General features: G+C 40.1%; 2 protein-coding genes and 1 pseudogene across 3 annotated transcripts; 1 reads left to right on the top strand and 2 right to left on the bottom strand.

Moving 5' to 3' along the window:
* Positions 1 to 15,461: 15,461 nt before the first annotated feature.
* Positions 15,462 to 16,412, top strand: LOC147625508 (uncharacterized; the record flags this gene model as incomplete). The annotated part of the gene is made up of 2 exons (XM_086817990.1): positions 15,462 to 16,241; positions 16,338 to 16,412. Coding segments are annotated over 2 exons (855 nt in total), but the record flags the coding sequence as incomplete, so codon positions are not given.
* A 70-nt stretch (positions 16,413 to 16,482) lies between these two features.
* On the bottom strand, positions 16,483 to 17,945 carry LOC147625507 (uncharacterized). The gene is made up of 5 exons (XM_086817989.1): positions 17,789 to 17,945; positions 17,491 to 17,580; positions 17,333 to 17,406; positions 17,126 to 17,238; positions 16,483 to 17,046 (listed from the first exon to the last, which is right to left on the bottom strand). Exons 1-5 carry the CDS (start codon positions 17,815 to 17,817, stop codon positions 16,483 to 16,485), a joined length of 870 nt encoding a protein of 289 aa, XP_086674115.1. The 5' UTR covers positions 17,818 to 17,945.
* Positions 17,946 to 19,534: 1,589 nt separating this feature from the next.
* On the bottom strand, positions 19,535 to 21,392 carry LOC147625506 (uncharacterized; annotated as a pseudogene). Its single transcript, XR_015268846.1, has 3 exons — positions 20,167 to 21,392; positions 19,779 to 20,091; positions 19,535 to 19,699 (listed from the first exon to the last, which is right to left on the bottom strand). The product of XR_015268846.1 is annotated as an uncharacterized LOC147625506 (transcript).
* Between the last annotated feature and the right edge of the window lie 4,892 nt (positions 21,393 to 26,284).

Below are 26,284 nucleotides of genomic sequence, written 5' to 3'. Positions count from 1 at the left end.
GCCGCAGCTACCGGTTATTTATCTTTATCACTCCACAACCGCACACCTGAAAAAACCCCTAAACCCTAAACCCTAAACCCTAAACAGCCAGTCAAAGATGTTGAATATCGAAAGGTTACTTTCAGTGATGTGGATGGACTTCCACAAGGTGGCTTGATTCCAACTGTCACAGAGGCTCCTATTGAGTGGCCACATGATGTTGAGGCCAATACTAGTCAGCCTAGACATTCTACAAGAATGTCAAATCCACTAGAACGGTTTGTGCCTGGTGTTGATTTGTGTTGCTGACAGATTGCGGTGAACCAACTTGTTATAGACAAGCTATGCAATCAGAGGACAGTAAGAAATGGGATCTTGCAATGAAGAGTGAGATCACTTCTATGGTGAAGAATGGAACATGGGATTTGGTACCATTGCCTGAAGGAAAGGAAGCATTACCATGCAAATGGGTTTTCAAGAGGAAGGTCACATCTGGTGACGTTACGCCTAAGTATAAGGCAAGATTAGTGGCTAAAGGCTTTAAGCAGCAGTATGGGATAGATTTTGAAGAAATCTTTTTGCCAGTAGTTAAGATGACTACATTGAGGCTTTTGTTTGGTCTTGTTGCTACACAAGATTTGGAACTGGTTCAGATGGACGTGAAAACTAGTTTCTTACATGGAGATCTTGAGGATGAGATCTATATGTAGCAACCACAAGGTTTTGTGCATAAGGGCAAGGAGAGTCTAGTATGCAAGCTAAAGAAATCGCTTTATGGTTTGAAGCAAGCACCTAGACAGTGGTATCATAAGTTTGATATGTTCATGCAGTCACAAGGTTTTATACGAAGTGATGAGGATCTGTGCCTATATGTCAAGCATCCAAGCAGTGACAAAGTTATCATGTTGATACTTTATGTCGATGATATGCTTAGCAGGACATGATAAGAAGGACATTCAAAGTCTACAGAAGAAGTTATGTGAATAGTTTGACATGAAAGACTTTGGAGATGCCAATCATATTTTGGGCATGCGCATTACTAGAGATCGAAAGCGTGGATTGCTTTATTTATCTCAACAAGAGTACGTGCATAAAGTGCTAGAGCATTTCAATATGCAGAAGGGGAAGTCAGTGAGTACTCCATTGCCTGCCTACCTGAAACTTAGCAAGGCTGATTGTCCAAAGACAAATGAGGAAAGAGCTTTTATGGCTAAGATTCCTTATGCGCGACTGTTGGCAGTCTTATGTATGCTATGGTAGCTACTAGACCGGACATTGCATATGCAGTGGGTGTTGTTAGCAGATTTATGTCAGATCCTGGAAAGAAGCATTGGGATGCAGTAAAGACTATTCTCAGGTATTTGAGTGGCACGTCGAATCGCAAGTTGTGCTATGGTCAAGGAGATGCAGCCATTACTGGATATGTGGATTCTGATTATGCAGGTTGCATGGATACCAGAAGATCTATTACTGGGTGGATTTTCAAGTTTGCTGGTTCTGCTATATCTTGGCATTCGGTACTTCAAAATTGTACATCTATATCTACTACTGAGGCGAAGTATGTTGTAGCCAGTGAGGCGTGCAAAGAAGCTATATGGCTTGCTCGTCTAGTGGGAGATATGTGTCAGATACGAATTTTGCCAGAGATATATTGTGACAGTGCTAGTGCTAATGCTTTGGCAAAGAATCTGGTGTTTCATGCAAAGAGACGAAACACATTGAGGTGAGATATAATTTTGCAAGGGATTGTGTTGCAAGCAAGAAGCTGGAACTAGTGAAGGTTCACACTACAGAGGAGGATGACAATTTCTTAACGGGGAAAGAATGTAACATACCTCCGAGATCAACCAAGCTGATGCTCTTACAAAGAGTCTCTCCTCCGACAAGTTTGCACAATGTTGTGAGTTGATGGGCGTAGAATGAAGTTGATGGCATCCTTCATTCTAGTACATATTGTACAGATTTTTTACCTTTTTTCTCCACGTTAGCCATTAAGTGGGAGAAATGTTGGGTTAATGGACTACGTGTCTGGCGCCTGAGACTAACTCACTTATCCAAGTGTATAGATAACACTTGTGAGCCACACACTAACTATCATACTGTATGTGGAGAGGACTATCTCTCATTCCAACCGTGTGCTAAGTTAGTGGAGTGTATAGGAGGGCAAGGCTCACCCTCACCAGTCGTGCGTCTATGGTGTTCTTCTCCGTCTAGCACAGCACGCATGCTTGCACTGCATGCACTCGTTTCTCTTCCGCGCACACATCACTATGCCTTCCATATCTTCATATGACTAGGAAAAGACATCTTTGTACTCTTTGAACATCTGAACTAGATGTTGCTTGAAGTCTTCTTCTATCTCCATGCTGATTTTTACCATTTTCTCTTCTCCTTCATCTCCCAAGTTTGCCTGTGTGAGATGATCTTGCTTTACTCTGGGTGACACTTCTTCTTTTTGTTCTTCCTGTGCATTCAGCCACACTCTTAATTTTTCAAACTCTTGCTCCTCCTCCTATACCATCTTTTTTGGCTCCGATTGTGTTGTTTTGGCGGGGTTTTCCCTTTGTTTTAGTTTTTTGCTAATATTTGAAGATGGATCCTTGTAGCCATTTTCCTGGGGAGTGTGTTGCCTCTAGAGCTTTTTCTAGATATTTACCTTGATAAGGTTTGAGTATCTCATCTATGTTTACCATGAATAAGGGCACCAAATTTGGGTTTTCTCTTAGCAATGCTTCCTCCTTCTCTTCTTCTAACCCATTAGCCATGTTGAATGTTTTCGCATGCAAGGGAGCTTGTTTTGGTTCTATTCTTTCTTTATTGTTGCCAAAATCAATATGCACCTTCCTTTCTCCTTTCTTTAGGGATATTCTATCTCTGTTCTAGTCATGTTTGACTTTGCCGTCCTTAAGCAGTAGCAGCATTTGGTAGGAGCCTTCCACTAGACATACGAAAAATTCCATGTTGGCCACCTAAATTTGTATGTTTTCAATGATGCCTCTGGGCACCGCTGTGGTGTTATCTGCCATGCAAACATTAAAGGCTATGGGCTCCCATTTGAGTCCCAAGCTGTGAGCTGTGTCTTCAGTAATCACATTCACTCTCCTAATCCTCCATCCAGGACTACACCCCCTTGAGTTCTTTGTTGTTGATTTTGACATTAATCTTGGCCACATTGTCATCCCGGGCCTTGGGTAAATCCTTCGGTTGAGCCATGTGGCATACCAAGATTTCGTCACCATTGCTTCAAGTTATTTGTTTAAGCCTTGCAATCCCTTCTAGAGGACTTTGGCCACCTTGAACCTTGGGCATAAATCTAATATGTTTCCCAGAGGTACCTTTTGATTCAAGAACATCAAGACCTCCTGGTTCTGGGGGTTGGAGTGCATTGCCCCTTCAATAGCATTCTTACATGTCGTGTCAAATCTATTTAATCTCTTTTTCTTGGGCACTCCTAGCTATCTCTGTAACGTACCCATCCCACTAGTCTAGGTAACGTTTGATAGACAACCAAGTCCTGACCATATCACATGGTTACTTTCAAGACCATCTCACATGGTTACTTTCAAGACCCATAATGAATACAAAAAAAGTATAGGTGTGAGCAAGATCTAGTCCTATCTCGCAAGGGAAATGTAGTCACCTAATAGACAACTATTCCCTTGGGTTTAATCACCTAAATGCAGAATACTATCCTTGGTTCATGGCACTAATGCTTTTTCCCTCATAGCTTTCAGGGGCACATCTGTTAGCACTTTCCCCTAAGATGCCACCCTTGGTTCATGGTACCAATGCCTTCGTCCCCATAACTTTCAGAAGGACAACATTGGTACTTTCCCCTAAGATGGAGGTAATTACCTCTGTCTACGGTCTTGACGTAACAATTTTTTGGAAAGTTACCCGAATTCTCGGGTCTCGCGCTGGCCACAGATCAATACCGTTGGGATACTTGACCTCCCACTTTCCTTTAATCCATTTTTCTCATCTAATTACTACCACATTGTTTAACATATAAAAGAAGATTCCTTTATTATAAACCTTAGGAACATTGTTCGTTAAAACAAATCCTTAGATATAAAACAAGATGTGCACATTTATATACAATGGCGTCCAAAAGCTCTCACAGCTGCATATGTACATATCAAATCCATTCCACTGCTTTGTCTAGAATTTCAGTCTTCAATCCTTCGACTGGAATCCATGGGCATCCTAGTTCCAGCTATCCTAGGGCTCTGACGACGGTAGTGGCCTGGTTCACCACATTCAAAGCAAATATCTAAGTATGGGATCCTTCATTAGTGCCTTCATCCTTACACCATTGTTTCTGTTGATATGATACGGTAGTGATGTGTGTGAACACACTTAGGACTGCTGGGGCACTTTTTCCCTCACTAGAAGGTTTTTTCCTCGGTGCATTGTATATATATGCCCATCCTCATTCTAGGGCTATCTTATCTTTGTACTTGCACACTAAGTAATACTACTTCTTATTGTGTGCTCTTGAGCTTCTTCTTCTCCAAGCTTTGTGTGCATTCCTGCAACCCTAAGTCTAACAATTGGTATCGGAGGAGGCTTCTTCATCTTGAGCAAGGTTGCATACCCCACCTCGGAGTAGATCTATCTTCATCATCTTGAGGAGTCCTCTTAGGTGAAGCTAGATCTAGGTCATTTCGGGCGCGGTTCAGGGGCCGTTCGTGAGCTACAAGGTTTCTACAGAGCTTTTTGAAGCTCTCCGTTTTGTCTGTTCTTCACCAAAATCATCAAATTTCTCACAATTTTGCTGTATTGGGCCTGTGTGTGCCCCTACAAGTTACGTCAATGCTTTTTGTGTCTTTGTGGCAGGTCCTTGCTTTGGTCATTATAGGCTTTCGTTTGACAATGTCTAATAATGATGTATTTTGCATGTTGTCTCTACTACTGATGACAAATTTGATGGCACTAATTATCCAATGTGGGCATACATGATGGGTCATGTATTGGTTTCCAAAGGTTTTTGGAATATCGTTCAGGGTATTGATGTATGGCCAGGATTTGTAACAGTTTGCAAATTCTGGTACAATTGAGGATGTCACAGGTTCTAGTACATCTGGTGCTGTGGCGGTGAGAGCTTCAGGTTTTTTACATCTACTGCTAGAGTAGCTCTACCTACAGCTGTGAGGTTTGTTGGGATGGTTAAAGATGCGCAGGCTCATGCCTTGATTGCGTTATCTATTAAATGTACCATTGTCCCACACATTCGCTCAGCCAAAACAGCGAAGCAGGCTTGGGACATTCTTGCTCATTTGTATGCAGGTCGCAATGAGCCACATGTTGCCTATCTTCGAAAACACTTAGAGTCTAAGCAAATGGAGGAAGGAGACTCTATGGAAATTTTCCTTACAGAGATTAAAGATCTCAAAGAGCAGTTAATTGCTGTAGATGAGATTATTGCTAGGCTGCTGAAAAGTTCAAGAAGAAGCTACGTTGCAACTATTGTAAGGCAAATGATCATATCATTAAGGATTGTCCTAAATTGAAGCAGAAGGAGGCAAGGAAAAAGAAGGCCGGTATGGCTGTTTCAGATGCATCTCCTTCTACTTCTGAATCTGCAAATATAGTGCAGGATGTAGAATGGGCTTTCAGTGTACATTGCAGTTATAACCCATCATTGCATGATTCATGTATGTCTATTGCAGATTCTCATGTGTGGTACTTTGATAGTGGTGCCACAAAGCATATCACTTCGCAGCGTGATATGTTCACTTCTCTTGAAACTGTCCCTAAAGGGAATACTGTCACATGTGCCAACAACTCCTCTTACCCAGTAGAAGGAGTTGGTAAAATTGTGTCTGCTGTAAATGGAGACACTTTCATACTTAAAGATGCCTTGTATGTTCTTGGGATCAAAAAGAACTTGTTGTTAGTTTTTGCGCTTACTAAGTTTGGCTTAGTTGTAAAATTTGTGGATGACAAATGTACAGTTCATGATCTCAGTTGTGGTGATACATTTGTCGCATCTGGTTCATTATCTCGTGGGCCATATAAGCTCGATTCTTATGACAAATGTATGGAAGATGTGGCATGTGCAGTTTCAGATTTGCAGGTAGTTTCAGATGCAAAACTTTGGCATGCATGTTTTGGTCATCTGAATTTTGCTAGTTTGTTGCGATTGCAGAAATCTGACATGGTTTCTTCATTGCCTCAACTTGAGGCACCTTCAAAACATGTATGTGAAGGCTGTATTCTTGGTAAAATGCAGCATGCTTCTTTTCCTAAAGATGGTTTAGTGAGAGCTACTCGCAAATTGCAACTTGTGCACAGCGATGTATGTGGTCCTATGCAGACACCATCTTTTGGAAATTACCTGTACTTCGTGACTTTTATTGATGATTACTGTAGGCATGCATGGGTATATCCATTAAAGGCTAAGTCCGAAGTGTTCTTGTGCTTCAAGCAATTTGTTTCTATGGTTGAGAATGTATCTAGATGTAAAGTGGGCACCCTCCGATCGAGGGGGGGAGTATATGTCTAAAGAATTAATGCATTTTTGGCTGAATGTGGGATAAAACACCAATGTACAGTGCCTTACACCCCTCAGCAAAATGGTGTAGCTGAGAGGAAGAATAGGTCTCTTATAGAGATGGCACGATGTATAGTCAAAAGTCAAGCTTTACCACATGCATTTTGGCTTGAGGCTGTCATGTGTGCTACCTATGTCCTACCAAAGCATTGCAGTCTATCACTCCATATGAGGCTTGGCATGGCCGAAAACCATCCATTGCTCACTTGTGTGTTTTTGGTTGCCTAGCTTATTCTCTTGTGGCAGTGCAATATTGCAGGAAATTACTATGATTTATGTAATTACATAAGATAATTATTTAATTATGTAATTACTACTAATTTTTGAATAAAAATTTAGCATTATTTTGCTAATAAAAAATAATTGTATTAATGAAATTAAAAATCAAACATGACCTTAGTGTGTCATATTCCTAAATGAAATTTCCTATCATATTAGAAAAATTAAATTCTTAATCATAATGAAATCCCATGTAGATTAAGATTTTCTAAGTTTAAATGATTAATTAAAAATATATAAGTGAATTCTTGGGATTACGAATACGAGAGAGTAATCCCGCATAGCTAATTAAGATCATGAGATCTTAATATAATTAAGTAATAATAATACTATATTTAGAATAGTTCAGATGATTATGAGAAAACTAGATATCCTCCAAGTTGTAAAGTAGCTGAATACTTTAGTGAAGCATGTGGCCTTCCTTCAAACTTGAGGATGATTTCAAGTTATGAAGAGAAAAGAGAGTTGGGGGGTCTATTTATAGGATTTTTGGGCTTAGATGACTAGGCAGTTGACTGGGCAGGGACTGGACACACAAATAGCAGCTGGGGAGACAGTTATTATAGCATATTAGGTAGCTCATTTAAGCAAATTTGGGAGGCGCATTTTTGGAGCTAATTATGGAGCTTGTTTTGTCCAGCCTCTTTGGGCTCCTAGACATCTCAAGCGCTTGTTCCTGCGTCTCCGGACTGTGTTCACTAGGCTCTTCTGGCCTGTTCAAGAGTTTTCTTGAACTCTCATTTCTGGACATCTCTGTCTCTTCCGTTGCTTGCTCGAGTCTCTTTGGACTCATGCCTCTGACCTCCTCAGGCCCTGTACTCATTGGTATGAGCTCAAGGGGTTCACTCTATGAAAACTTATTATATCGTGTACATTCAAGGCCTATTTTGAAAATCCCTTATCTGTGAATTTTTGAACAAGTATTATGTATCCTTTTCTATTGAAATCTGTAATTTTTTTCCTAAATATAATAATTAAATCCCCTCTTTAAATATATTTTTGTAAGTTTTAAATATTTAAACTTTCCTTTTGTTGAACTCTCGTGATAGGCACATTTTTTGAAAGTGACACCCCCGAGGGTATAAGCCTCTTTGGACTCACATCTCTGGGATTCTTAGGCCTTGTACTCACTTCTCTGGGTGTCTTTGCCCCTACATTTGTTGTTCGTATGAGTCTCTTTGGACTCACTTCTCCGGACGTCTCCGGCCCTATATTTGTTGGTACAAATTTCTTAGAACTTACCACCTCAGGCCTTGCATTTTCTAGCATTATTTTTTTCCTTTGGCCTTTAAGCTCATCAATTTTTGTTCTCATTGTATTAGCTTTGCTTCGAGCTTCCCGACTCTGTCTTGCTCCCACCATTGGTCTTCAATCTCTTACCCTTCCTCGTTTCCTAAGTTTTCTTTACTTTTTGTGATCTTGTGATAGCAAGTAAGTCCACGCCAGTTGTTGCCTTTTGTGCTCCAAGATTGCTTTATTTACAATGTTTTGATCCTCCCTTTCTTCCGGTGGCTTTTATGGTTCAATATTCACCATTTGGACATTCGTTTTGGTCTATTGTTAGCTTTGTCCAACTCAGCTTGCTTTTCTGCTTGATGTCTTATTCTTAATGGGCAATCCCAGCTCACATGCCCTGGTATAGGGCAATAATAGCATGGCCATTCATTTTCTCTATCTGGAACCTTGCAAGAAGGCTACCACCACCGCATCAAATGAGTTGAAGTGGTTTATTGTATAGCGGGAGTGCCATTGGTTGCCTTCTTCTTGAAAGTGTTCGTGAATGCATATTTATTTAGCTTCTAAAGCTCGGCTGCTAGTATCGCAAGGTCCCTTAGGTGAGATACTCTCCAATAGTTCTCAAATTAGTAGACATGCAAGCATCCTCATAGCTTTTTCCTGAGAACAACGGAAATTTCTTTGTCAAGGTAGTCGTGCTATTTCTCTCTAATTCCGGTCATGGGGCTTGCTATCTTGCCTATTGTTGTGGCACTTCAAAATGATCAACCACTCGGGCACCCAATGGGTTTTTTATTAGGGCTTCCAATTGGCTGTCTAGCACCCTTGTGGTGGACACTGCTCTTGAGCTTCATCTTGGAGATATTGCAACTAAGTTACTAGCTCCGGGGACGTGTCCCTAATTATTGAAGTTCATCCTTTAGCACTGCTCTTCTTGAGCTTCATCTTGGAGATATTGCAACTAAATTACAAGCTCCGGGGACGTGTTCCTAATTACTCAAGTTGATCCTTTAGCCGGCCTCCTTCCAAGTCGTCCGTTAGGCCTAGCCTCCTTCCAAGTCATCCCCTAGGCCTGGCCGCCTATAGGCCCTTCCTGTAGGAGCTATTGTCTTAGGGTACCAAATATTATCTACTGGAGCAGTGTGTAGGTCCCCCCGTGAGATTGCCAAAGTGTTGACAGTAGGGGAGACACACTCCCGGGGGTGTCAACTAGCAACGTGGAGCCTCGGGGTCACAGGTCTCTTACTAATGCTTTGTCCCTCCTGATCACCAAAGTGTTGTCAGCCAAGCTACTTGTTGCACCAACCTCTCTCTCTCTCTCTCTCTCTCTCTAGCACAATAAGTATCCCTAGACTAGGATGACCCCACATACAATAACACAACATAGTAGACAATGGAGACAGAGTAAAGGCAGAGGTAAATATCAATAGACAAAAGAAATTTTGTTGTTAATTCTGTTGACACAATACAAGATACTCAAGGGATCAACAACCCTGGACAATGGCATATCCACCTATTAAAAAGAAACACCCGGGGTTTCAAGATGCCAAATCACCCCACTCTAGTAGTGGCTTCCCTCTTAACGGCATTCAGTTACTTAACGGTGGCGGAATCCTCTCTTGGTGGAAGATGCCAAGTCACCCCACTCTAGTAGTGGCTTCCCTCTTAACGGCATTCAGTTACTTAACGGTGGCGGAATCCTCTCTTGGTGGTCATCCTTTCCTTAGCAGATCGTTCCCCTGGATTAACACATCCTTTGACCCTCTTATGTGGCCCAAATCCACATAGGGGGGTCATCACTCTTGTCTACACTCCTTATCACTCTCAAGTGTATAAATACCCCTACATTTTCATTGCTTGGGGGGGTGCTTGGCATTGCAACAAAAGAGCAACATAATCTCTCATTAGCCCCACCCACACATCCTATCCACCTTATGATAGAGGTGTAGGGTATTTCCCTTGACAGGCTCCAAAGCCATTTGTTGAGGTAGAGTAGTAGCTTGTTAGCCCATGAGGTCCTTCTACTATTAGCCACTAAATAAAAGGGCACCCTCCTTTGTGCCCAATTAATCAACTCCTAGCATTTTCTTATGTACATAACATGAGCTTCACTCTTGCATCTTCCCAAACTTTATTAGTAATGTTTTTTATTTCAAAGGACCCCCTTAATTTAACCTATAGGCTAATTGGGCGACCTAGAGCTTGTAATTTTTAGAAATATCTTACATATGTTCAAAAATTGTGAAAATTTTCCTAAAAATAATAGACATATTCAAGTACTTTTTCTAATTGTTTCAAATTTTTTTGCGATCACATACTTTTTTTTATATATTTTTAAGTTTTTTTGGCAATAAAAATTCAAATCAAATTCCAAAAAATACACTAAAATAGCCTAAAATTGTTCCAAAACTCCATTTTATCACCTAATTTTCTAAACTTTGCCAAAAAAAAACATTGTTCATTAGCACCCAAAACCTTACCAAATTCGTTGTGCACCATTGCAAAATTCTCTTGGAGGAGGGAGCTTTGTGCAACTCCACCTTTCATAATAAATCAAGAGTTCTTTTTAGGGCTATCTAGAGTAACGTTGTCTTTGTTTTGTGTTGTTGTATGTTTGAGTTATCTCTTGTCGTTTCAAGTTTATTGTACATATTGTCACTTGGTTTGGGCTCTTGTTGAGAGAATATGATCACACAGTTTAAGGTCAAGGTGAATGAGAATCTAAAGTGTGTCTCACAACCTTATTTTCTTTCACTAGTGTCTCATGGGTTGTGTGCCTCTTCCCCCTTCAAGAAGTGAGTTCATTGGGGTTGGGAGGTGCCGACATTCCATGGTGAGTATTTGTTTCATTCAAGGGTGGGTGGTCATACCCCATCCATAGTGCAAGTCATCATACGGTTTTGGGTTTGCCTTTGTGTGATGATATTTAATCTTCATTAGCCAAAATAATTTTTAAAGTAGCATAGCCAAAATAATTCATATGACCAATATGGCCAAGTGTTCAACTCAATAAGTTATAAGGATGGTTAGTTAAAGGATGCATTAGCTAACATAAAGGAGTGGCTGTAAAATATTGGATCCAAAACTATATGAGTATCTCATTAGGGAAACTCAATAAATGTAAGGTCTGAGAAACCTAGGTTTCCAGTTTAGACATAAAGCCATGCGATATGCTTATATACCATTTGTCTTGTATGAATTATAGATCCTATGACATGGCCATAATTGATAACAAAACCTTGTGGAGATATAAATTATGGCCTAGTGGTATTATGTGGTGTGCTAAAGCCATCTGGCCTCATTGAGTTGGACACACCTTATGGCCATGCTACATTGGCACTAAATGTAGTTTTTATGGTAGTTTTGGACCGAGTTTTGGACCCATGTTTGGTGTCAAAAGACAACATTTTTAGTGCATTATTTGAAGATTTTATGGTCATGTGGTAATAAGCCTAGTGGCCATTAGTCTCAATGGGACACACCTTATGGCCATGCTACATCAGCACTATATGTAGTTTTAAAGATAGTTTTGGAAGTCAAGTTAGTGAATTTGTAGTACATAACTTGAAAATTGTATGGTTAAATCAGGTCCAATTGCAATCTTAGTTAGCCATATCATAAGGGGAAAAGGCTATTCGTTTGGATTTTTTTGGGAAATTACTGGAGGCCCTATGACTGTTTGGCCATAAGCCCTTGCATAAAGAAGGCATTCTGCTCATGTTTCCTAGAAAAACTCATTAGGATTAGACCCCCTATCCCTCCAATCATAGGCCTCTTGTGTACTAGCCAAATCCTTGCAAACAACATCCATAATGTCACATTTAGATTAGTTGAACAACTAGTTAGTTGTAGATGTTTTGATCTAAGGCTATTAAAAACTAGACTATTGCTAACTTCAAATTAATCTCCCATGACAAACAATCCAGCCAAAAGCACTAAATCATTAGACTATAAATGAACCCATTTTATATCATTTTTCTTATATCAACTACAACCCTATGGTTGCATGGCGATAGATATGATCTAATTGATAACACAACTCTGTCGAGATAGTGATGGCCAAGTAGTTTTATGTGGTGTCCTAAAGCCCTACAATCGCACGGCCATAGGGTGTGCTTATATGCATGTGTCTAATTATCTCCAAATGAGCTAGTATGTATGTGGTCACAAAAATCTAGTATTAAATCTTGATTAGTAAACAAAAAATGAGCCATAAACTAAAATAAAAACTTTGACAAATAGACCCAATTAGTTCCTCCTCCTTGCCGACTATGAACTTTTGGCCATAGGAAGGTGTCCTAGATTATCTCCTAGAAGTTATCAAGATAGGTAGTTCCTTTTGGTAGTAACCTATGACCCTAAAGAGAGGCCTATGACCCTTTGGCCATAAGGGTCCCCTCAACCCTATAATCATTTGACCTCAATATATTCAAAATTAATTCAAATTTTCACTAAAAACTATTGTCAAAATTTTAGAGTAAGTTTTGGAACAAGGGTGATCGTATGACCCTTTGGCTACAAGCAATATTGCTAGAGAATAGATACTTTCATGTTATGTCTTTAACACACCCTATGACCCCTTGGCAATAGAGACTTTCATCATCAAAGGATGACCATTTAACAAAAAGCATGGAAGAAACAATCCAACAACAAAATATTACAGATGCATTAAGAAACAGTCAAAAGGAGCACAACAAAACAAGTGACTCAAGCTCATTTTGTTAATCTTATTTTTTTAACTCTTTTTTTTTTTAAATTTTAAAGTCAATAACATTCAACTAATATATGATTAATCTAGGAAAAAACATGATTCGAGCGTAGAAAAAAAATCTTGTACTAATGGTACATGAGTGGCGCATGAGCCCGCTTGTCTATGCTGATATGTTATGTCAGTAAAAGTATGTCTGTGTATGCCATTGGAGCCCACTTGTATATGCCAATACGCTATGTCACCAAGAGTACACATATGTGTGTATGCCCGTCTTGTTGAGAGAGTAATATTTGGTGTTTTGTGTGTGGGGGAATGCATATCAAAGGTGCATAAGAGGTATGTGGTGTGAGATGTGGCCACTGATGTGAAACAGAGAGTGGCACATGTACTAGCTTATGTGTGAGGCTAAACATAAAATAGAAGCCTCTCCTTGTAGCAAGGGTATGCAATACAGTGCAAGGTTGAGTATGAAATCTCTCTCTCTCCCTCTCTTTTCAATCATGTCGTTCTTGGTGAAGTATAACCCACCTTAGTCTAATGCTTAATTAACTACTAATCACCATAATGGGCTATTAATTATGGTGTAGTATTCATCTATGTATATAGATTATGGTAATTTCTCTAGTTGAGTAAGCATTTGTGTTATGTTTTAGAACTTTATCACAAAAAACATGAGCACATTCATTATGATTAATATGTTGCACGAGAGACATTGGTTGATTAGAAGCCCATGATGGTGCCCATGGAAGTTTGAAGCTGCCATTACCAAGTGGAAGTTGAGATTTTCATCACTTAAGAAGGATGCAATTGGAGTTTGTGCATTGTCAAAGAAAGCTGCCAAGAAGGTTTGTTGCAAGTGAAGGTAGTTTGTCAATGTTTTGCCTTGTAAATTTGGTCTTTGAGCATGTGAGAATGCTCAGTGTATGAATGGTTTCTACGGAAATAAGATTTGCCGATCTCATGGATCTTGCATTTGGGCAAGAGTGGGAAGGTGCATGCCCAACGGTTGCGACATCGGCAAGCAATGTTGGGATTGTTATAGCTCATTGTGGAGCATGTTGGAAGGGCATGGCTAATGGAAAGTGAGCATGAATTCATGGATACAACACCTTACTTTCACAAGGTATCATCACCTTGAAGGCTTCTTGGAAGAGAGAAGCTTGTAGACAAGCACCCTTGGATGTATGTTCAATGGAAAGGCATGCACAATGAAGTTCATTATGGAGCTCATTATGGTTGTGGAGATGCCTCATATGGAGGATCAATTCAAGGAAAACTAGCACAAAGCATGATGAGGAGCTCAAGCAAGGCATTGCGGCGGCGGTGAAGAAAGAACAGTAACAAATGGAGTCTCAATACAAGCAAGTTTTGGTGTTCAGTGGGAAATAGCCATGAAAGCTACAAGAAATAGGCAGCAAGAATAAGCTACGGAAAACAACTCGCAGATATCTATGGAACTCAATCAAGATGTCATAGAGGGCAATATCATTGGTATAACTAACTCTTCAGAAAAAGAGTAACAATGTTTGGCATGGTTGCGCAAATAATACAAAATGAAGAAGGGTAGCTATGAAAAGAAAAGTCAGCCACAAGTGGGTAGTGGCTATAACAAAAGCGAGAACAAAGGATTAGTGAAGCTTGAGGTAACCTCTAAGCTAGAGGTTTAAAGATAGCTTGAAAAGTTGTGGCAAGCTAGTTGATTGAAGAAGACGACGTGGAGTCAAAGACTAATAGTTGGCATGGTTTGCAGAAGAGTTGAAGAAATATAATTCCAAGATATACATGCAATAGGGTAGCATAAGCTCAAAATTTTACATGAAAAGAGCTATGGAAGTGGGTAGCCATGACATAGTATGCATGTACGGTAGCAAGCATTAGGGAAATTTTGAGGTCATTTTTTTGCCTTTTAGCATTTAGAGAGAGTGCTCTCAACCAATAGGAGAAGAGCTTCCGTTACGGAATCTTTGAGAATATGCTGTCTTTAGATTTAAAAAAAATATAGAATTTTAAATGAAAAATTCGTGAAGATGTCATTTTCCTATCCAGAGCTCACCCCCTAAGTCCTTTTCACATATGTTTTTAACCCCCCCATATTAAATTCTCTGAATTTGTACTATAGTCCTTCCCTGCCTCACTCAGCCCCTCTTTCCCTTCCCTTTCTCCCTCTCTCGCCCTCGTTTTTTCAAATCTCTTTCTCTATCTCCCTTCCCCCGCTTTGTTTTTTTCAAATCTCCTTCTCTATCTCTCTCTGTGTTTTTGTTGGGCTCTCATGGCTATGGAGATTTCTTGTAGATCTAAATGCTCTAGTTCTTCTATTGAATCCATTTCTACCTATAACTCACTAAATAGTTATAATATTTGGGTACCAACCAATATACAAAAGGGTAGTTGGATTATCATGTAGCAGACAAAAAGAAAGAAGCAAAGATCAAAGAATCACTTTATTTCAGGTTGAAAAGGGAGGGTGAAGGACTTCAAACTGGGCACAAATAAGAGGACTATCAAAGAAGTTTTGGTGCAACATGTATATATGCATAAGGAGCTTCACATCAACCCAACATCCTTCAACCTTCCATTGCTTAGGCCAAACTGTGAGTAATTTTGATTTTCATGCTTTTCTGTGTTGCCCAATTTTTCTATGTGTTGCCCAATTTTTCTATGTGCTAATAATTTTGTGATTTTGTGTGATCTACATACCTATATCCTTCAAATTTAGAAGACTGGCAGCCAGTGGAATGCATAGTAGACCTAATTGATGTATTGCACTCTTCAATAGGAGAGCAAATGTACAAAGGGAGAACACGGGGCTCATTGGCAGAGAATGGGATTTTCTTTTATGATCACTTTTATGTTGTGCCATCTACTACCCTCTGCCATGCATCAATAAGTAGGATTGCCCTGCCAGATTTTAGAAGTGGAGAGTGGACTTTGCCCTCAAAAATTATAAGTGAAAGTTATAGGTGCAAGATATTCAATGAGATCCAAAAATGTCTGAAGACAAACATTGCTAGCAAACAATGCAGGATCTCTTTATTTATGCCCTTGGATGTTTTTGTTGATTTTTTCTCTCAAGTAGAAGTTAGGAGATGCAAGACCATGTTCTCTGTGAAGAACTTTCAAGATCACAATTTGTTGGAGTTTGTAGATGAAGGGTGGAATGAGAAAGTTGAAGATGGAATTCATTGCAGGGTACATATGGACTCCATAGCATGCAAGTATATTGTGGCCTCACAAAACTTCATCCTAACCTTATACTATAGTAGATGGCACATGCTAGATTCTAAGAAAGTTCCCCTTGATCAGAATTTAGATGACTTTGGGGATAATTCAATTGTGGACATTGATGTATGGATGGGCAATGACATACTTTGTATTGTGAAACTCAGAGAGCAGTGCACATTGAAGCAACTTAGAATTGACTTGGAGACAGAGGAGTATGATATCCCTGCTAATTTTGTGTTTTCCATAAATAAAAGAAAGGTAGTTTTGTACTAGCCATAAACAATATAAAGAAAGTCATTAATCACCTTACTTCCTATCTATAAACATTAATGACCTTACTTCCTATCTGTACAGGTTCCTAAGAGAAAAGAAGGCACCATCAAGTGTAAAGAAATACAAAATGACATTATCCACATTATTCAATTATAAGGTAGACAGATAAACAAGATGTTTTTGATTCCATAAGTAATTTTCCAATTACAAAATACTTTTTGTAGTGCTAATTACAAAATTTTCCGCATTCTTGGGCTCTTCCTGGTTGGATTTTCTGTTGCAGGGGTCTTCTTCTCTTTGGAGTCCTTGGAATCTGTGTTGCAGGTGGACTCTTCTTCTCCTCCTTCTTCTTCTCGTCCTTCTTTGGAGTCCTAGGAGTCCTCTGTTTCTTTGGAGAGAATTGTTTTGCAGGATCCTCCTTTGTAGGCTCCTCCTCCTTGGAAGGCTCATCCTTGGCAGGAACATTGGCAGGATCCTCCTTTGTAGGCTCCTCCTCCTTGGCAGGCATGGTGTCCTTAGCAGGCTTCTCCTTGGAAATATCTTCCTTTGTAGGCTCCTTGGAAGACTCCTTTTTGGCAGGCTTGTCCTCCTTGGCAGCCTTTTTCCCCTTTTGCTTCTTTGAACTTGAACCCTTCTTCTTCCCTTTCTTATGTGGGCTAGGGGGCACCTTGCCTGATCTACCTGTCTCTTCAACTCCTTCTTGTAGAGGCCTATTTTTGGTGATCATATACTTAATGCTTCTTGCTCTCATGAGCCAAATATAATCTTCATTGTAGCAGTCTCTAGAAAACTGTGTATCAAAATAATGAATCAATAAATGGTACTTAATGAAATTTGTCATGAGATAAAGCTACCTGCCTTTGTTTTACCTTGATTATTTTCTGATCATTAAGGTATATAAACTCCACCAGTCTTCTAGCATTTGCCACAACCCTCCATCCACACGAGTGGGAATCATATTGCATGGGTACATCAAATATGAAACCTCATGTGATTAGAAAATTGCAAATTAGTGAAGAAATGGGATTGAACTTAGTGCAACTTAGTTTGAAAGTGATTCATTACCACAACTTTCTTGTATTCAACAGACTTCAGCAAATCATGGATGGGTGGACAATGCTCTAAAACTTGGATAAATCTTTTTACAGCGCTGCAACACAAAATATAAGATACTTAAAAATATACTATAAAAAGTATAGAGCTATTTACAAGTGAATATGCATTGAGCACTCACATCTTTGCAAGACCATGAGTTCCAGGGATTGAATTCAAAAAGTAACAGTACTTATCAACAATATCCACAGCAATAAGGCTCCAATGAAGACTGTATTTACATTCAATATTTAAGTCAAATGTATCAAAATAGAAAAGAGGACTAAATCAGTAATGCTAAATACTTACCCCTCATTGTATGGAATCATAACAAGCTCAACTTTCTCAAAGTCCATTTTATTAGTCCATCTAGCCAAAGATTTTATGTCTACTTCACTGCTCCTTAAGTAGTGGCTGATGGCTGGATCAAGAAACTCTACCTTTTGTTGGATATTAAGAGGGAAGTCATGCATCATTGTCCTACATGCTGCAATCAACACAGTGTCATTAACTTCACTGCCTTTATCCCTTAAAATTGTTAGACTCTCCCTGTCGAAGGTCACATAATCTTCCCTTCTACCAATATCATCATGTAAAAATGAACTGACAAGAAACCCTTTGGGATTAATTGTACTAAGAAGACCAGGCAACTTTGACTCCAACTCCTCAAGATCCATGTGTTCTTCCTCTTCTTTAGCTTTCTGTTCTTGCTCCCTCTCTCTCTACATGCATTTCAGCTTGCTTCTCTGCTTTCTCATGGGTTCTTGTGTCTCTTTCATGAGTAACATCTTCAATTTTGATTTTATCCTCCTGTTTAGGCCTTCTAGAGGGAGGTATATTGAGAATGTTGAATGTTTTCATGTCAGACTAGGGAACAAGTTCTAAGATTTTGCTAAATCTGTACCTTAATCTTCTGAGGACAATCAAGTCCTTGTCCATGAGTGTTACCCTATGTTCATGTGCTGCACAGATATAGGCATCTTGAAAAAATTATATCAAGAAGTCCTTTGCAGCCTCTTGAGTGCACTCCAGAGCAGTCCTCTGCCACCTCATGTCAATTTTGTACTCGTCACAAATATCCCTACAAATCCTCTGGAAGGGAAGTCTTGGTACTGCAAGATTCAAAGCCCTCATTGCCTTCCTTATTTCCCTTAATGCCCTGACGCCTTGTGAAAACTTCCTGTGTAAATGCAATGTAGGTTTCTGAAGCCTTGCCCACTATACACCTTCTTCGGTATTTCTCTAGGGTCTGGACCTGTCTTCCTTGCTGTACTCTTTGTCCTAGCCATGTGTAGGTTAATTAAGGGAGAACGCGAGTAAAGAACAAGAGTTCTATGGATGTGTAAAATGTGAGCAAAGTGTAAAACTAGCAAGAGGCTGGTGTAGAAAGAAAATGTGAGCAAGTGTCGAAAAAAACAGCGTAGAAAAAGCGTAGCTGTGATGAAAGAGCTTGCAAAGTATGGAGGCGGTGTGCTTGTGAGAATCGAATAAATGTGGAAAGCAAGTGTGAAAGTCACTATGGGAGGATTGGGTACTTACCGCGCTCGGAAGCAGAGAGAGAGTTGGAAAAAGAAGAGAGAGAGTGGATGCTTTCTGACTCCAGCGCATATCCTCAATGATTACCGTGAACATTACCGCGCATATACCCGCCTAAATACCCGCGCAGATTACTTAAATTTACCCGTGCTGATTCCCTTGTATATACAGATAGATGTGTGTGTATATGTATAGATATGTGTGTGTGTGTATGTGTCTATATACATATACATACATATATATATATATATACATACATATAATGTAGAGATGTGTGTGTGTATACATATATGTATATAGGTATAGATACATATACATATACATATACATACATATATATATATATATACATATAGGTACATATACATATATATACATATACATATACGTATACATACATATATATATACATATAGGTACATATACATATACATATAATATAATATGTAGAGATGTGTGTGTATACATATATGTATATAGATACATATACACACCTTTACACGTGTATATATATATATATATATATATATATATATATATAGGTACATATGTAGAGATATTGAGAATATCCTCTCAAAAATCATTTTATATACCATCCTCTCTCTTCAATCATTCTAGCTACTCTAAGCTAAGTTATGATATGTACCAATCTATCCAAAGTTAATTGCATCCTCCTCAATATCCTCTATGCATGGTATAGTGGGATCGATCGTAGTTTCTACAATTGCTTGATCTGCAAAGATAGATTTACTCCGTGGTGTGACTGGAATAACATACCAATCACGTCTTTGATATATACAAGGCACATAGAATACCTATGAATCGCAAACCAGGGAAAACAATGTGAATAATTGAAAACGTAAACTTAAAAAACCCATATATAACAATGTTTACCTGCTCACAACTGCTAGGGTATACCAAATTGTCCGTTCTCCCTCTATGAAACTGGGTGGAGTCTACCATATAGAGACCATTTGCATGTCTCTTGGCCATACCCGCAAACCATCGACATTCAAAGAGATATGTGTGAAAGGATCTAAAATCCACTTTGAGTATCCTTTCTATGGTCCCACAATACCTGACCTTTTCTGTTGTTTGCCGTGTCAAAGTTGCCCATGACACCACAATCATTCGCGGTTCGGCTATCATCTACTTTGCGGGTCCGAAAATGACGGCCTTGGGACCACATTGAGTTGAATGCAAGGCACTACATTTACCACATATTGTTAGTAAAAATAGAAAATTCATTTTTACCTGTTTATACAAAGCACAAAAAGTGCACCTTTGGTAGACATCCCCTTGCATACTCCCATTCCTTAGGTCCTACTTGTTCTCCTTGTTCTTTGGCCTTGGTCATTGCCCTATGTATCCACTCTGCATCAATGAGTTCCGAAAGTTTTGCAAGCTCCTTTGGAAATGGAATTGCTCTCCTTCCTCCATGTGCTCTCTTCCATGCATCTCTCTCCCTTTCCCTATTTGCCCTCGCTTCTAGGTATATATCTACCCATTTGTCCATGGTAGAAGCATTGAGCATACAAAAGTTATTCACTGTTGCCCAAAATTGTCTATCCATGTCCAAGAGAGTCCCTTTTCCACTAGGGATGTTTGAATGTTTCCTTGGATCGTCCTCTTCAGTCCATAGACGGGGCAATGTTGGATCAATAGTGATGAGATATTGGGAGACATACACAAATGCCTCTTGAACTATCCACCCCTCTTCCATGCTAGCCTCTGGTTGTGCTCGCAATCTAACAAAATCCTTCAATGTCTTTAAGAACCTTTCAAGAAAGAACATCCACCTAGCATGGACTACACCACAAATTGCAACCTCATCAACCAGATGTAGCAAAAGGTGGACTTGGCTAACAAGGATGGAGTGCGGAAGCACATCTTCTATAGCACAAACTGCCTCCACTGCTAGGAGATGAGCTGCAGGAATGGTTGCCATTTCAATTTCCTTGGAGCTCACATAGCTACAATGCGACAAAACTTGTTATAATTGCTACGTAAAGAAGAAATTAGGCATGCCCATGGAATATTCATCAATAGAGATTACCTCACAATCTCCCCCACTTTGAAGATTGCCTCCCTCACCTTTGCACATCCGCATCCACTTATGCTTATAGGAAGCACAAACTGCAAGTTAATTTATTCAAACTTCTACTGAATGTAGTGAAAAGGGACAAAGCTACTTCACTCCAAGTTAGTGAAAACTATTTGAAACATGATTCTATACCTGAAGCATTTTGTGCCAGTCATGATACTTGAGGCCATAGAGCTGAGATGAACCACCTTTCTTTGTCTTTGTGAATGCACCTTTCAACGATCACATGTATCCCGTAGGAGTCCGAATAGAAGCAATGACCTGCTTTAGACGCTCTTGCTCTGCCTTCGAAAGAATCCAAGGTGCCTTTGGAAGAATCATCTTCCCATGAGGCCCAACATGAGGTGCGGCAGACTGAGGGAGACGCCCTATGGTCCTCATATCTTTCTTTAAGCTAGTTGCATTTTAATTTACCAATGAGCGCAAAGAGAAAGCACTATCACATCCACTGAGGAGTATAAAGCAAACACACAAATCACACCTTGGCATTGTTGTCGCACCGACAAGAGGGACAAAAAGACACAAAATTTTCCATGTTCAATTGTCGAAAGCTATATGGGAATGTCTCAACTCCTACATTGAACACACACTCATGCAATATTTCAAATTATCATGGAACATAGAAGAGAACCATGTTGAATGCCATAATCTTAAAAGAAGATTTTTAAATCCCGACCTTTATGTTTATTAGAGCAATGGACCTAGCAAACTTTGAAAAGTAGAATTTACTTTAACTTATATACGATCTAAATAGATAAAGAGGATTTACATGAAAAGAGAGAGAGAGAGAGAGAGAGAGAGAGAGAGAGAGAGAGAGAGAGAATGGGCCCATGATTTTATTACCAATAGAGGGGATAAGATTGAAAAGACTAAGAAAATGTTAATATATTGAAACAAGGCTGAAAATTGACATAACAGTTCAAAAGTTTGAGGTTTTTTTTTGCCATACCCACACCAATGTGGACGAAAATTTGCATTTAAAAAAAAAAGAAAATGTTACATACAAATTTGGACATTAGGGAGACCAAGGGTTCTCGGAGTTCTCAGCCTTGAAGGGAGCTGACCCTTATCAAAAAATATATATATTCGAGCCCTAGGGAAAAGGCAAACAATGGCCGTACCTAGCTTCCATCCCCACAGGCTTTAAGGAGCCAAGCCCTGTTGGAGACCACTTTCGAGACCTTCACCCTTCACCAAACTGTTGTTGCATGTTGCACCTCGAGTCACCACAAACTATGAGGGAGCCATGCCCTGTCGAGAGTTCCACCAATGTCTTCAGTTCTACTACTACTCGATCGCACCTCATCCGTCGGCAACTAGCCACATCTTCGACCGCTTCCCAAGACCGCCATGGCACACATGACTTCCGGACGATGCCCAAAATGGTCTGCCACACCAGTAGCTCCAAACCTTGCATGCCACTCTTGCCAAGCAAACGCACATGCGCCCCAGACTCAAGAGAAGCCTAACAGCAACAGTGAAACCCACAAGGGGGGGGGTGTGGTTTGAGGTTTTAAATCTATATGTGGTTATCTGATGTTTAGAATTTAGATGGGTGTACTCTCTCTGTGGATTATCCTCTTCACTAAAGGCCACGAGGTCTTGAAGAAGTGGGCACCATGGGATTAAGTCTTCAAAATTGGGGTTTTAAACCTATATGTGGTTATCTAATGTTTGGAATTTAGATGGGCGTACTGTCTCTAGTGGATTACCCTCTTCACTAAAGGCCACAAGAAGTGAGCACCATTGGATTAAGGGTTTGGAACTTCGGCGGGCAAATTGCATGAATCTAGGCCATTTGATTGACAAAACTCGGCCATTAAAAGAACTCCGGTAGCACACATAGGTGGCAGCAAAAGCACATGAGCGGCAAGGGGGATTGACTACGTGGCAAGCACGTGTAACGAGGTTTGCATGCGTGGTAGCAAAGGACAAGGGGTACGTGGGTGGTATAGAGGCCAACTAGTGGGGGGTTGCAAATATGATTTCCACACTCGTTTGAATTTTCTGCAGAGAGCGCTCCAAAATTGGCTTGGGTAAGATTTTTTCTCAATTGCTTTTGCATGCTCTCTATTCTTTTGCATGCTCCAAACTTGGTTGTGCAAAGCCATAGCTCTTGTGCTTGATAGGCGCATCCCCTCTAGTAGCTCCAAATTTAGCTTTAGAAAGTTGTGGGACTCAATTTTTGCAAAGTGCTTTGGATGCTCCAAAATTGGCTCTTGACTAGCCATAGCCCTTGTGTTGGAAAGGGTTTTGCAAGGCAAAATCTTCCATAGTAGGGAAAGGTTTGGAGGGTTGAAAGCAAGTCATGGTGCTTAGAAATCAACAAGGGAAGAGGGGAAAGAAGAGTGAGTAGCATGATTCAATTCAACTAGTGGATTGAGTAGGTGGTTGAGCCCAAGGAAGCATGCGTCCATGAGCAGTGCAAGGGAAAAGGTAGCAGTAAAACTGAAGCCTCCTTCTTCACCAAAATTGGAAAGGGAAAAGAATTATGAGAAGCATGCATCACCCCCAATGCCCAAGGCTTTTTCAGAAGCATGCATCCATGAGCTCTGTAATGGGAAAGGTAGCATTAGAAAATTCAGACGCCTCCACCAATAAAGAGGCAAGATGCATGGCCTGCAACTCCACCCAAATAACTGATTGAGAAAATTTTGGGTGGGGTAGTAGAAGAAGATGCTGCCCCAATAGCCTTAACAAAAGGCCACAAAAAAGGTTGGAGGTTGGGTTGTACACAACTATAGCAAATTTTCATGCAAAGTTGGGGCTGGCAAATGTAGTTAAGCAATGAAAAGAGGGCATATCATGTGGCCCCCTACCATACGTGGAAATTAAACTCCCAGATGGTAGGTTTATTTGCCAATGTCATGCAAGTGATAGTGTCCTATCAATGAGGTCTTCAATGATTAGAAGGTATGAAGAATGGAGCAACACTTGCAAAAAAAGCATGGCATAGATTTCAAAATCTCAAAGCGCATTGTTGGTCATTGTTCTGTCAAATACGGAATAGGAACAATACGACATATTCCAGGAAAGACACAATGAAGATGTAATGCTACACGAGAGCAATGGAGTTACGAGATGATGGCCATAGCAAGTCGTAACACGTGTCATATTATTTTTGGGTCAAAATCAGCAATGCAAATATCTCCCAAATGTAATTCAGTGCTATTGTAAGTCGTAAACGGGCTTAGTAAGAGTTCCAGGTTGTAAGTCACAGTGCCACAGTGACAAGTGAGCTTCCAGTTTAAGCCTAGGTGTGTATTTTAGAGCAATGGGAACCCTAGTTGTGAATGGGCAAGGCCAATAAACCCTAGGTATCAAAGACAAAATGTAAAGTGTGAACCTCACTTCTTGAGTGCATTCTTTGGAGTGCTTATGAAGAAGATAGTGGAGACCCTTGAGCTTTCCGTAGCTTGAGATCTTTCATATTAATGCAAGGGCTTACTTTTCTTCTCTATTTGCTTTTCTATTCCATGATTGTGTGTGTATGCGCGTTGCTTGCATTGACGAATGCTTGATAATGTATGTTTCCTTCCTATGCATGTGTATGCCATTCCATTCCATGTGTGCATGCTTGTTGATAGGATTAGAGGTGTGTGTGCATTGATTGCCTATGGTTAGATTAGTGTGTGCTAATCTCATCTAGTCCAAGTGTGTGTGCTTGTTGAGAGGAGTGTGTATATGTGTGGTTGAGGGAAGCTTGCTTAGTGTGTGCTAATCTCATCTAGTCCAAGTGTGTGTGCTTGTTGAGAGGAGTGTGTGTGTGTGTATATGTGTGGTTGAGGGAAGCTTGCTTATGCTACCTATGCTTTCATGTTGAGTGGTTGAGAGTAGTGGATTGAGGAAGAGTATTGAGGGATTGTCAATCAATGGCATCTCTTCTCTACTAGCATCTTTGCTACCTCAAAGAGTCTGCTAATCCTATTCTTCCTATTCTTCTATCATATGAGCTCTCTCACTTGTGAGATGCTGCCATGCCCTAGCCAGGTAATGCGATCCTTGGAAGACATTTTGTTCAAGGCGTAGCATCTTTCCTATGTTGCAAGACACCCCAAACAATGGCGCCGCTGCTAGGGAAGATGGTACGCCTTGTTCCCGTTCCGTATTTGACGGAATAGTTGTCCTATCAACCAACATATTGCATCCCACCCAAGTTGAACTTTTTCCACATCCAAATGCTAAGAGTTGAAAAAACAAGCAGATTGGAAATTCAAGAAGAACTGACACACATTTGATCCTATAGCTATGTAAACAAACACACACACTCAAAGTGTATGCTTATACTTATATGTGAACGAACATGCACACGCACACGCACACGCACACGCACACGCACACTCACACTCAAAGTGTATGCTTATACTTATATGTGAATGAATACATATACACATATGTGAACGAATACATATACATATACATATACATACACATACACACACACACACATGCATAGACATACACATACACACATACATACACATAAACATATACATTTACATGTACATATACATATACATACACACACACGCACACACACACACACATGCATAGACATACACGTACACACATACATGCATAGACATACACGTACACACACACATGCATAGACATACACGTACACACATACATACACATAAACATATACATTTACTTGTACATAGACATGTAAATATACATGATACACACATATGCAAGCCTTCCGAATGTTCCCATTTAGATTTTGATACTTTTCCATTATATGAACAAAAGCCTTGGTATCTAGATCCATGCTCATCGCTTCTCTCTCTCTCTCTCTCTCTCTCTCTCTCACACACACACACACACACACACACACACACACACACACACACACACACATCGGAATCCTCTCTCTCTCTTTTGGCGCCTCTTCTCTCTCTCCCTCTCTCTAAATACCTTCGAAGATCTTTGCATTGTCTACTCTATAGAGACCACCATAGATTCAAGAAGACAAAGTAGAAACAAAGGGAGGGAGAGAGAGAGAGAGAGAGAGAGAGAGAGAGAGAGGTTGTGAAAGGGCGGTGGTAATGAACCATGCGAATACTCCACCCAACCTCCTATATATAGGCCCTTGGCACCTTCTATATATAGTCCCTGTACATGCATGGAGGGCTCCTAGCCCTAGGACCCTTGTCCTCACATTACCCCCCCCCCCCCGCCTTTAAGAAATGTTTTCGTCCTCGAAAACAAAGGTAGGGAACCGCTTCTTAAGCGTGGAGACATTCTCCCAAGTGGAACCTTCCTCAGGTCTATCTTTCCACTTAACTAACACCTA

The sequence above is a fragment of the Cibotium barometz genome, chromosome 24 (assembly GCF_041138505.1).
Source record: "Cibotium barometz isolate CiBa-2024 chromosome 24, ASM4113850v1, whole genome shotgun sequence".
NCBI classification, from domain to species: domain Eukaryota; kingdom Viridiplantae; phylum Streptophyta; class Polypodiopsida; order Cyatheales; family Cibotiaceae; genus Cibotium; species Cibotium barometz.
The sequence above is the reverse complement of the archived record's forward strand: the minus strand, read 5'-3'. Positions and strand labels throughout refer to the sequence as shown.

Bases quoted from the DNA above. Each gene is read 5' to 3' on its own strand.
- LOC147625507 (XM_086817989.1), bottom strand. From the start codon at position 17,817: ATGACTTCCCTCTTAATATCCAACAAAAG. The intron at 17,239-17,332 runs AGAAAGTTGTGG...TCACATGAGGTT, and splicing joins GCTGAAGTCTGTTGAATACA to TCATATTTGATGTACCCATG. The intron at 17,047-17,125 runs GTAAAACAAAGG...TTTGATACACAG, and splicing joins ATGATCAGAAAATAATCAAG to TTTTCTAGAGACTGCTACAA.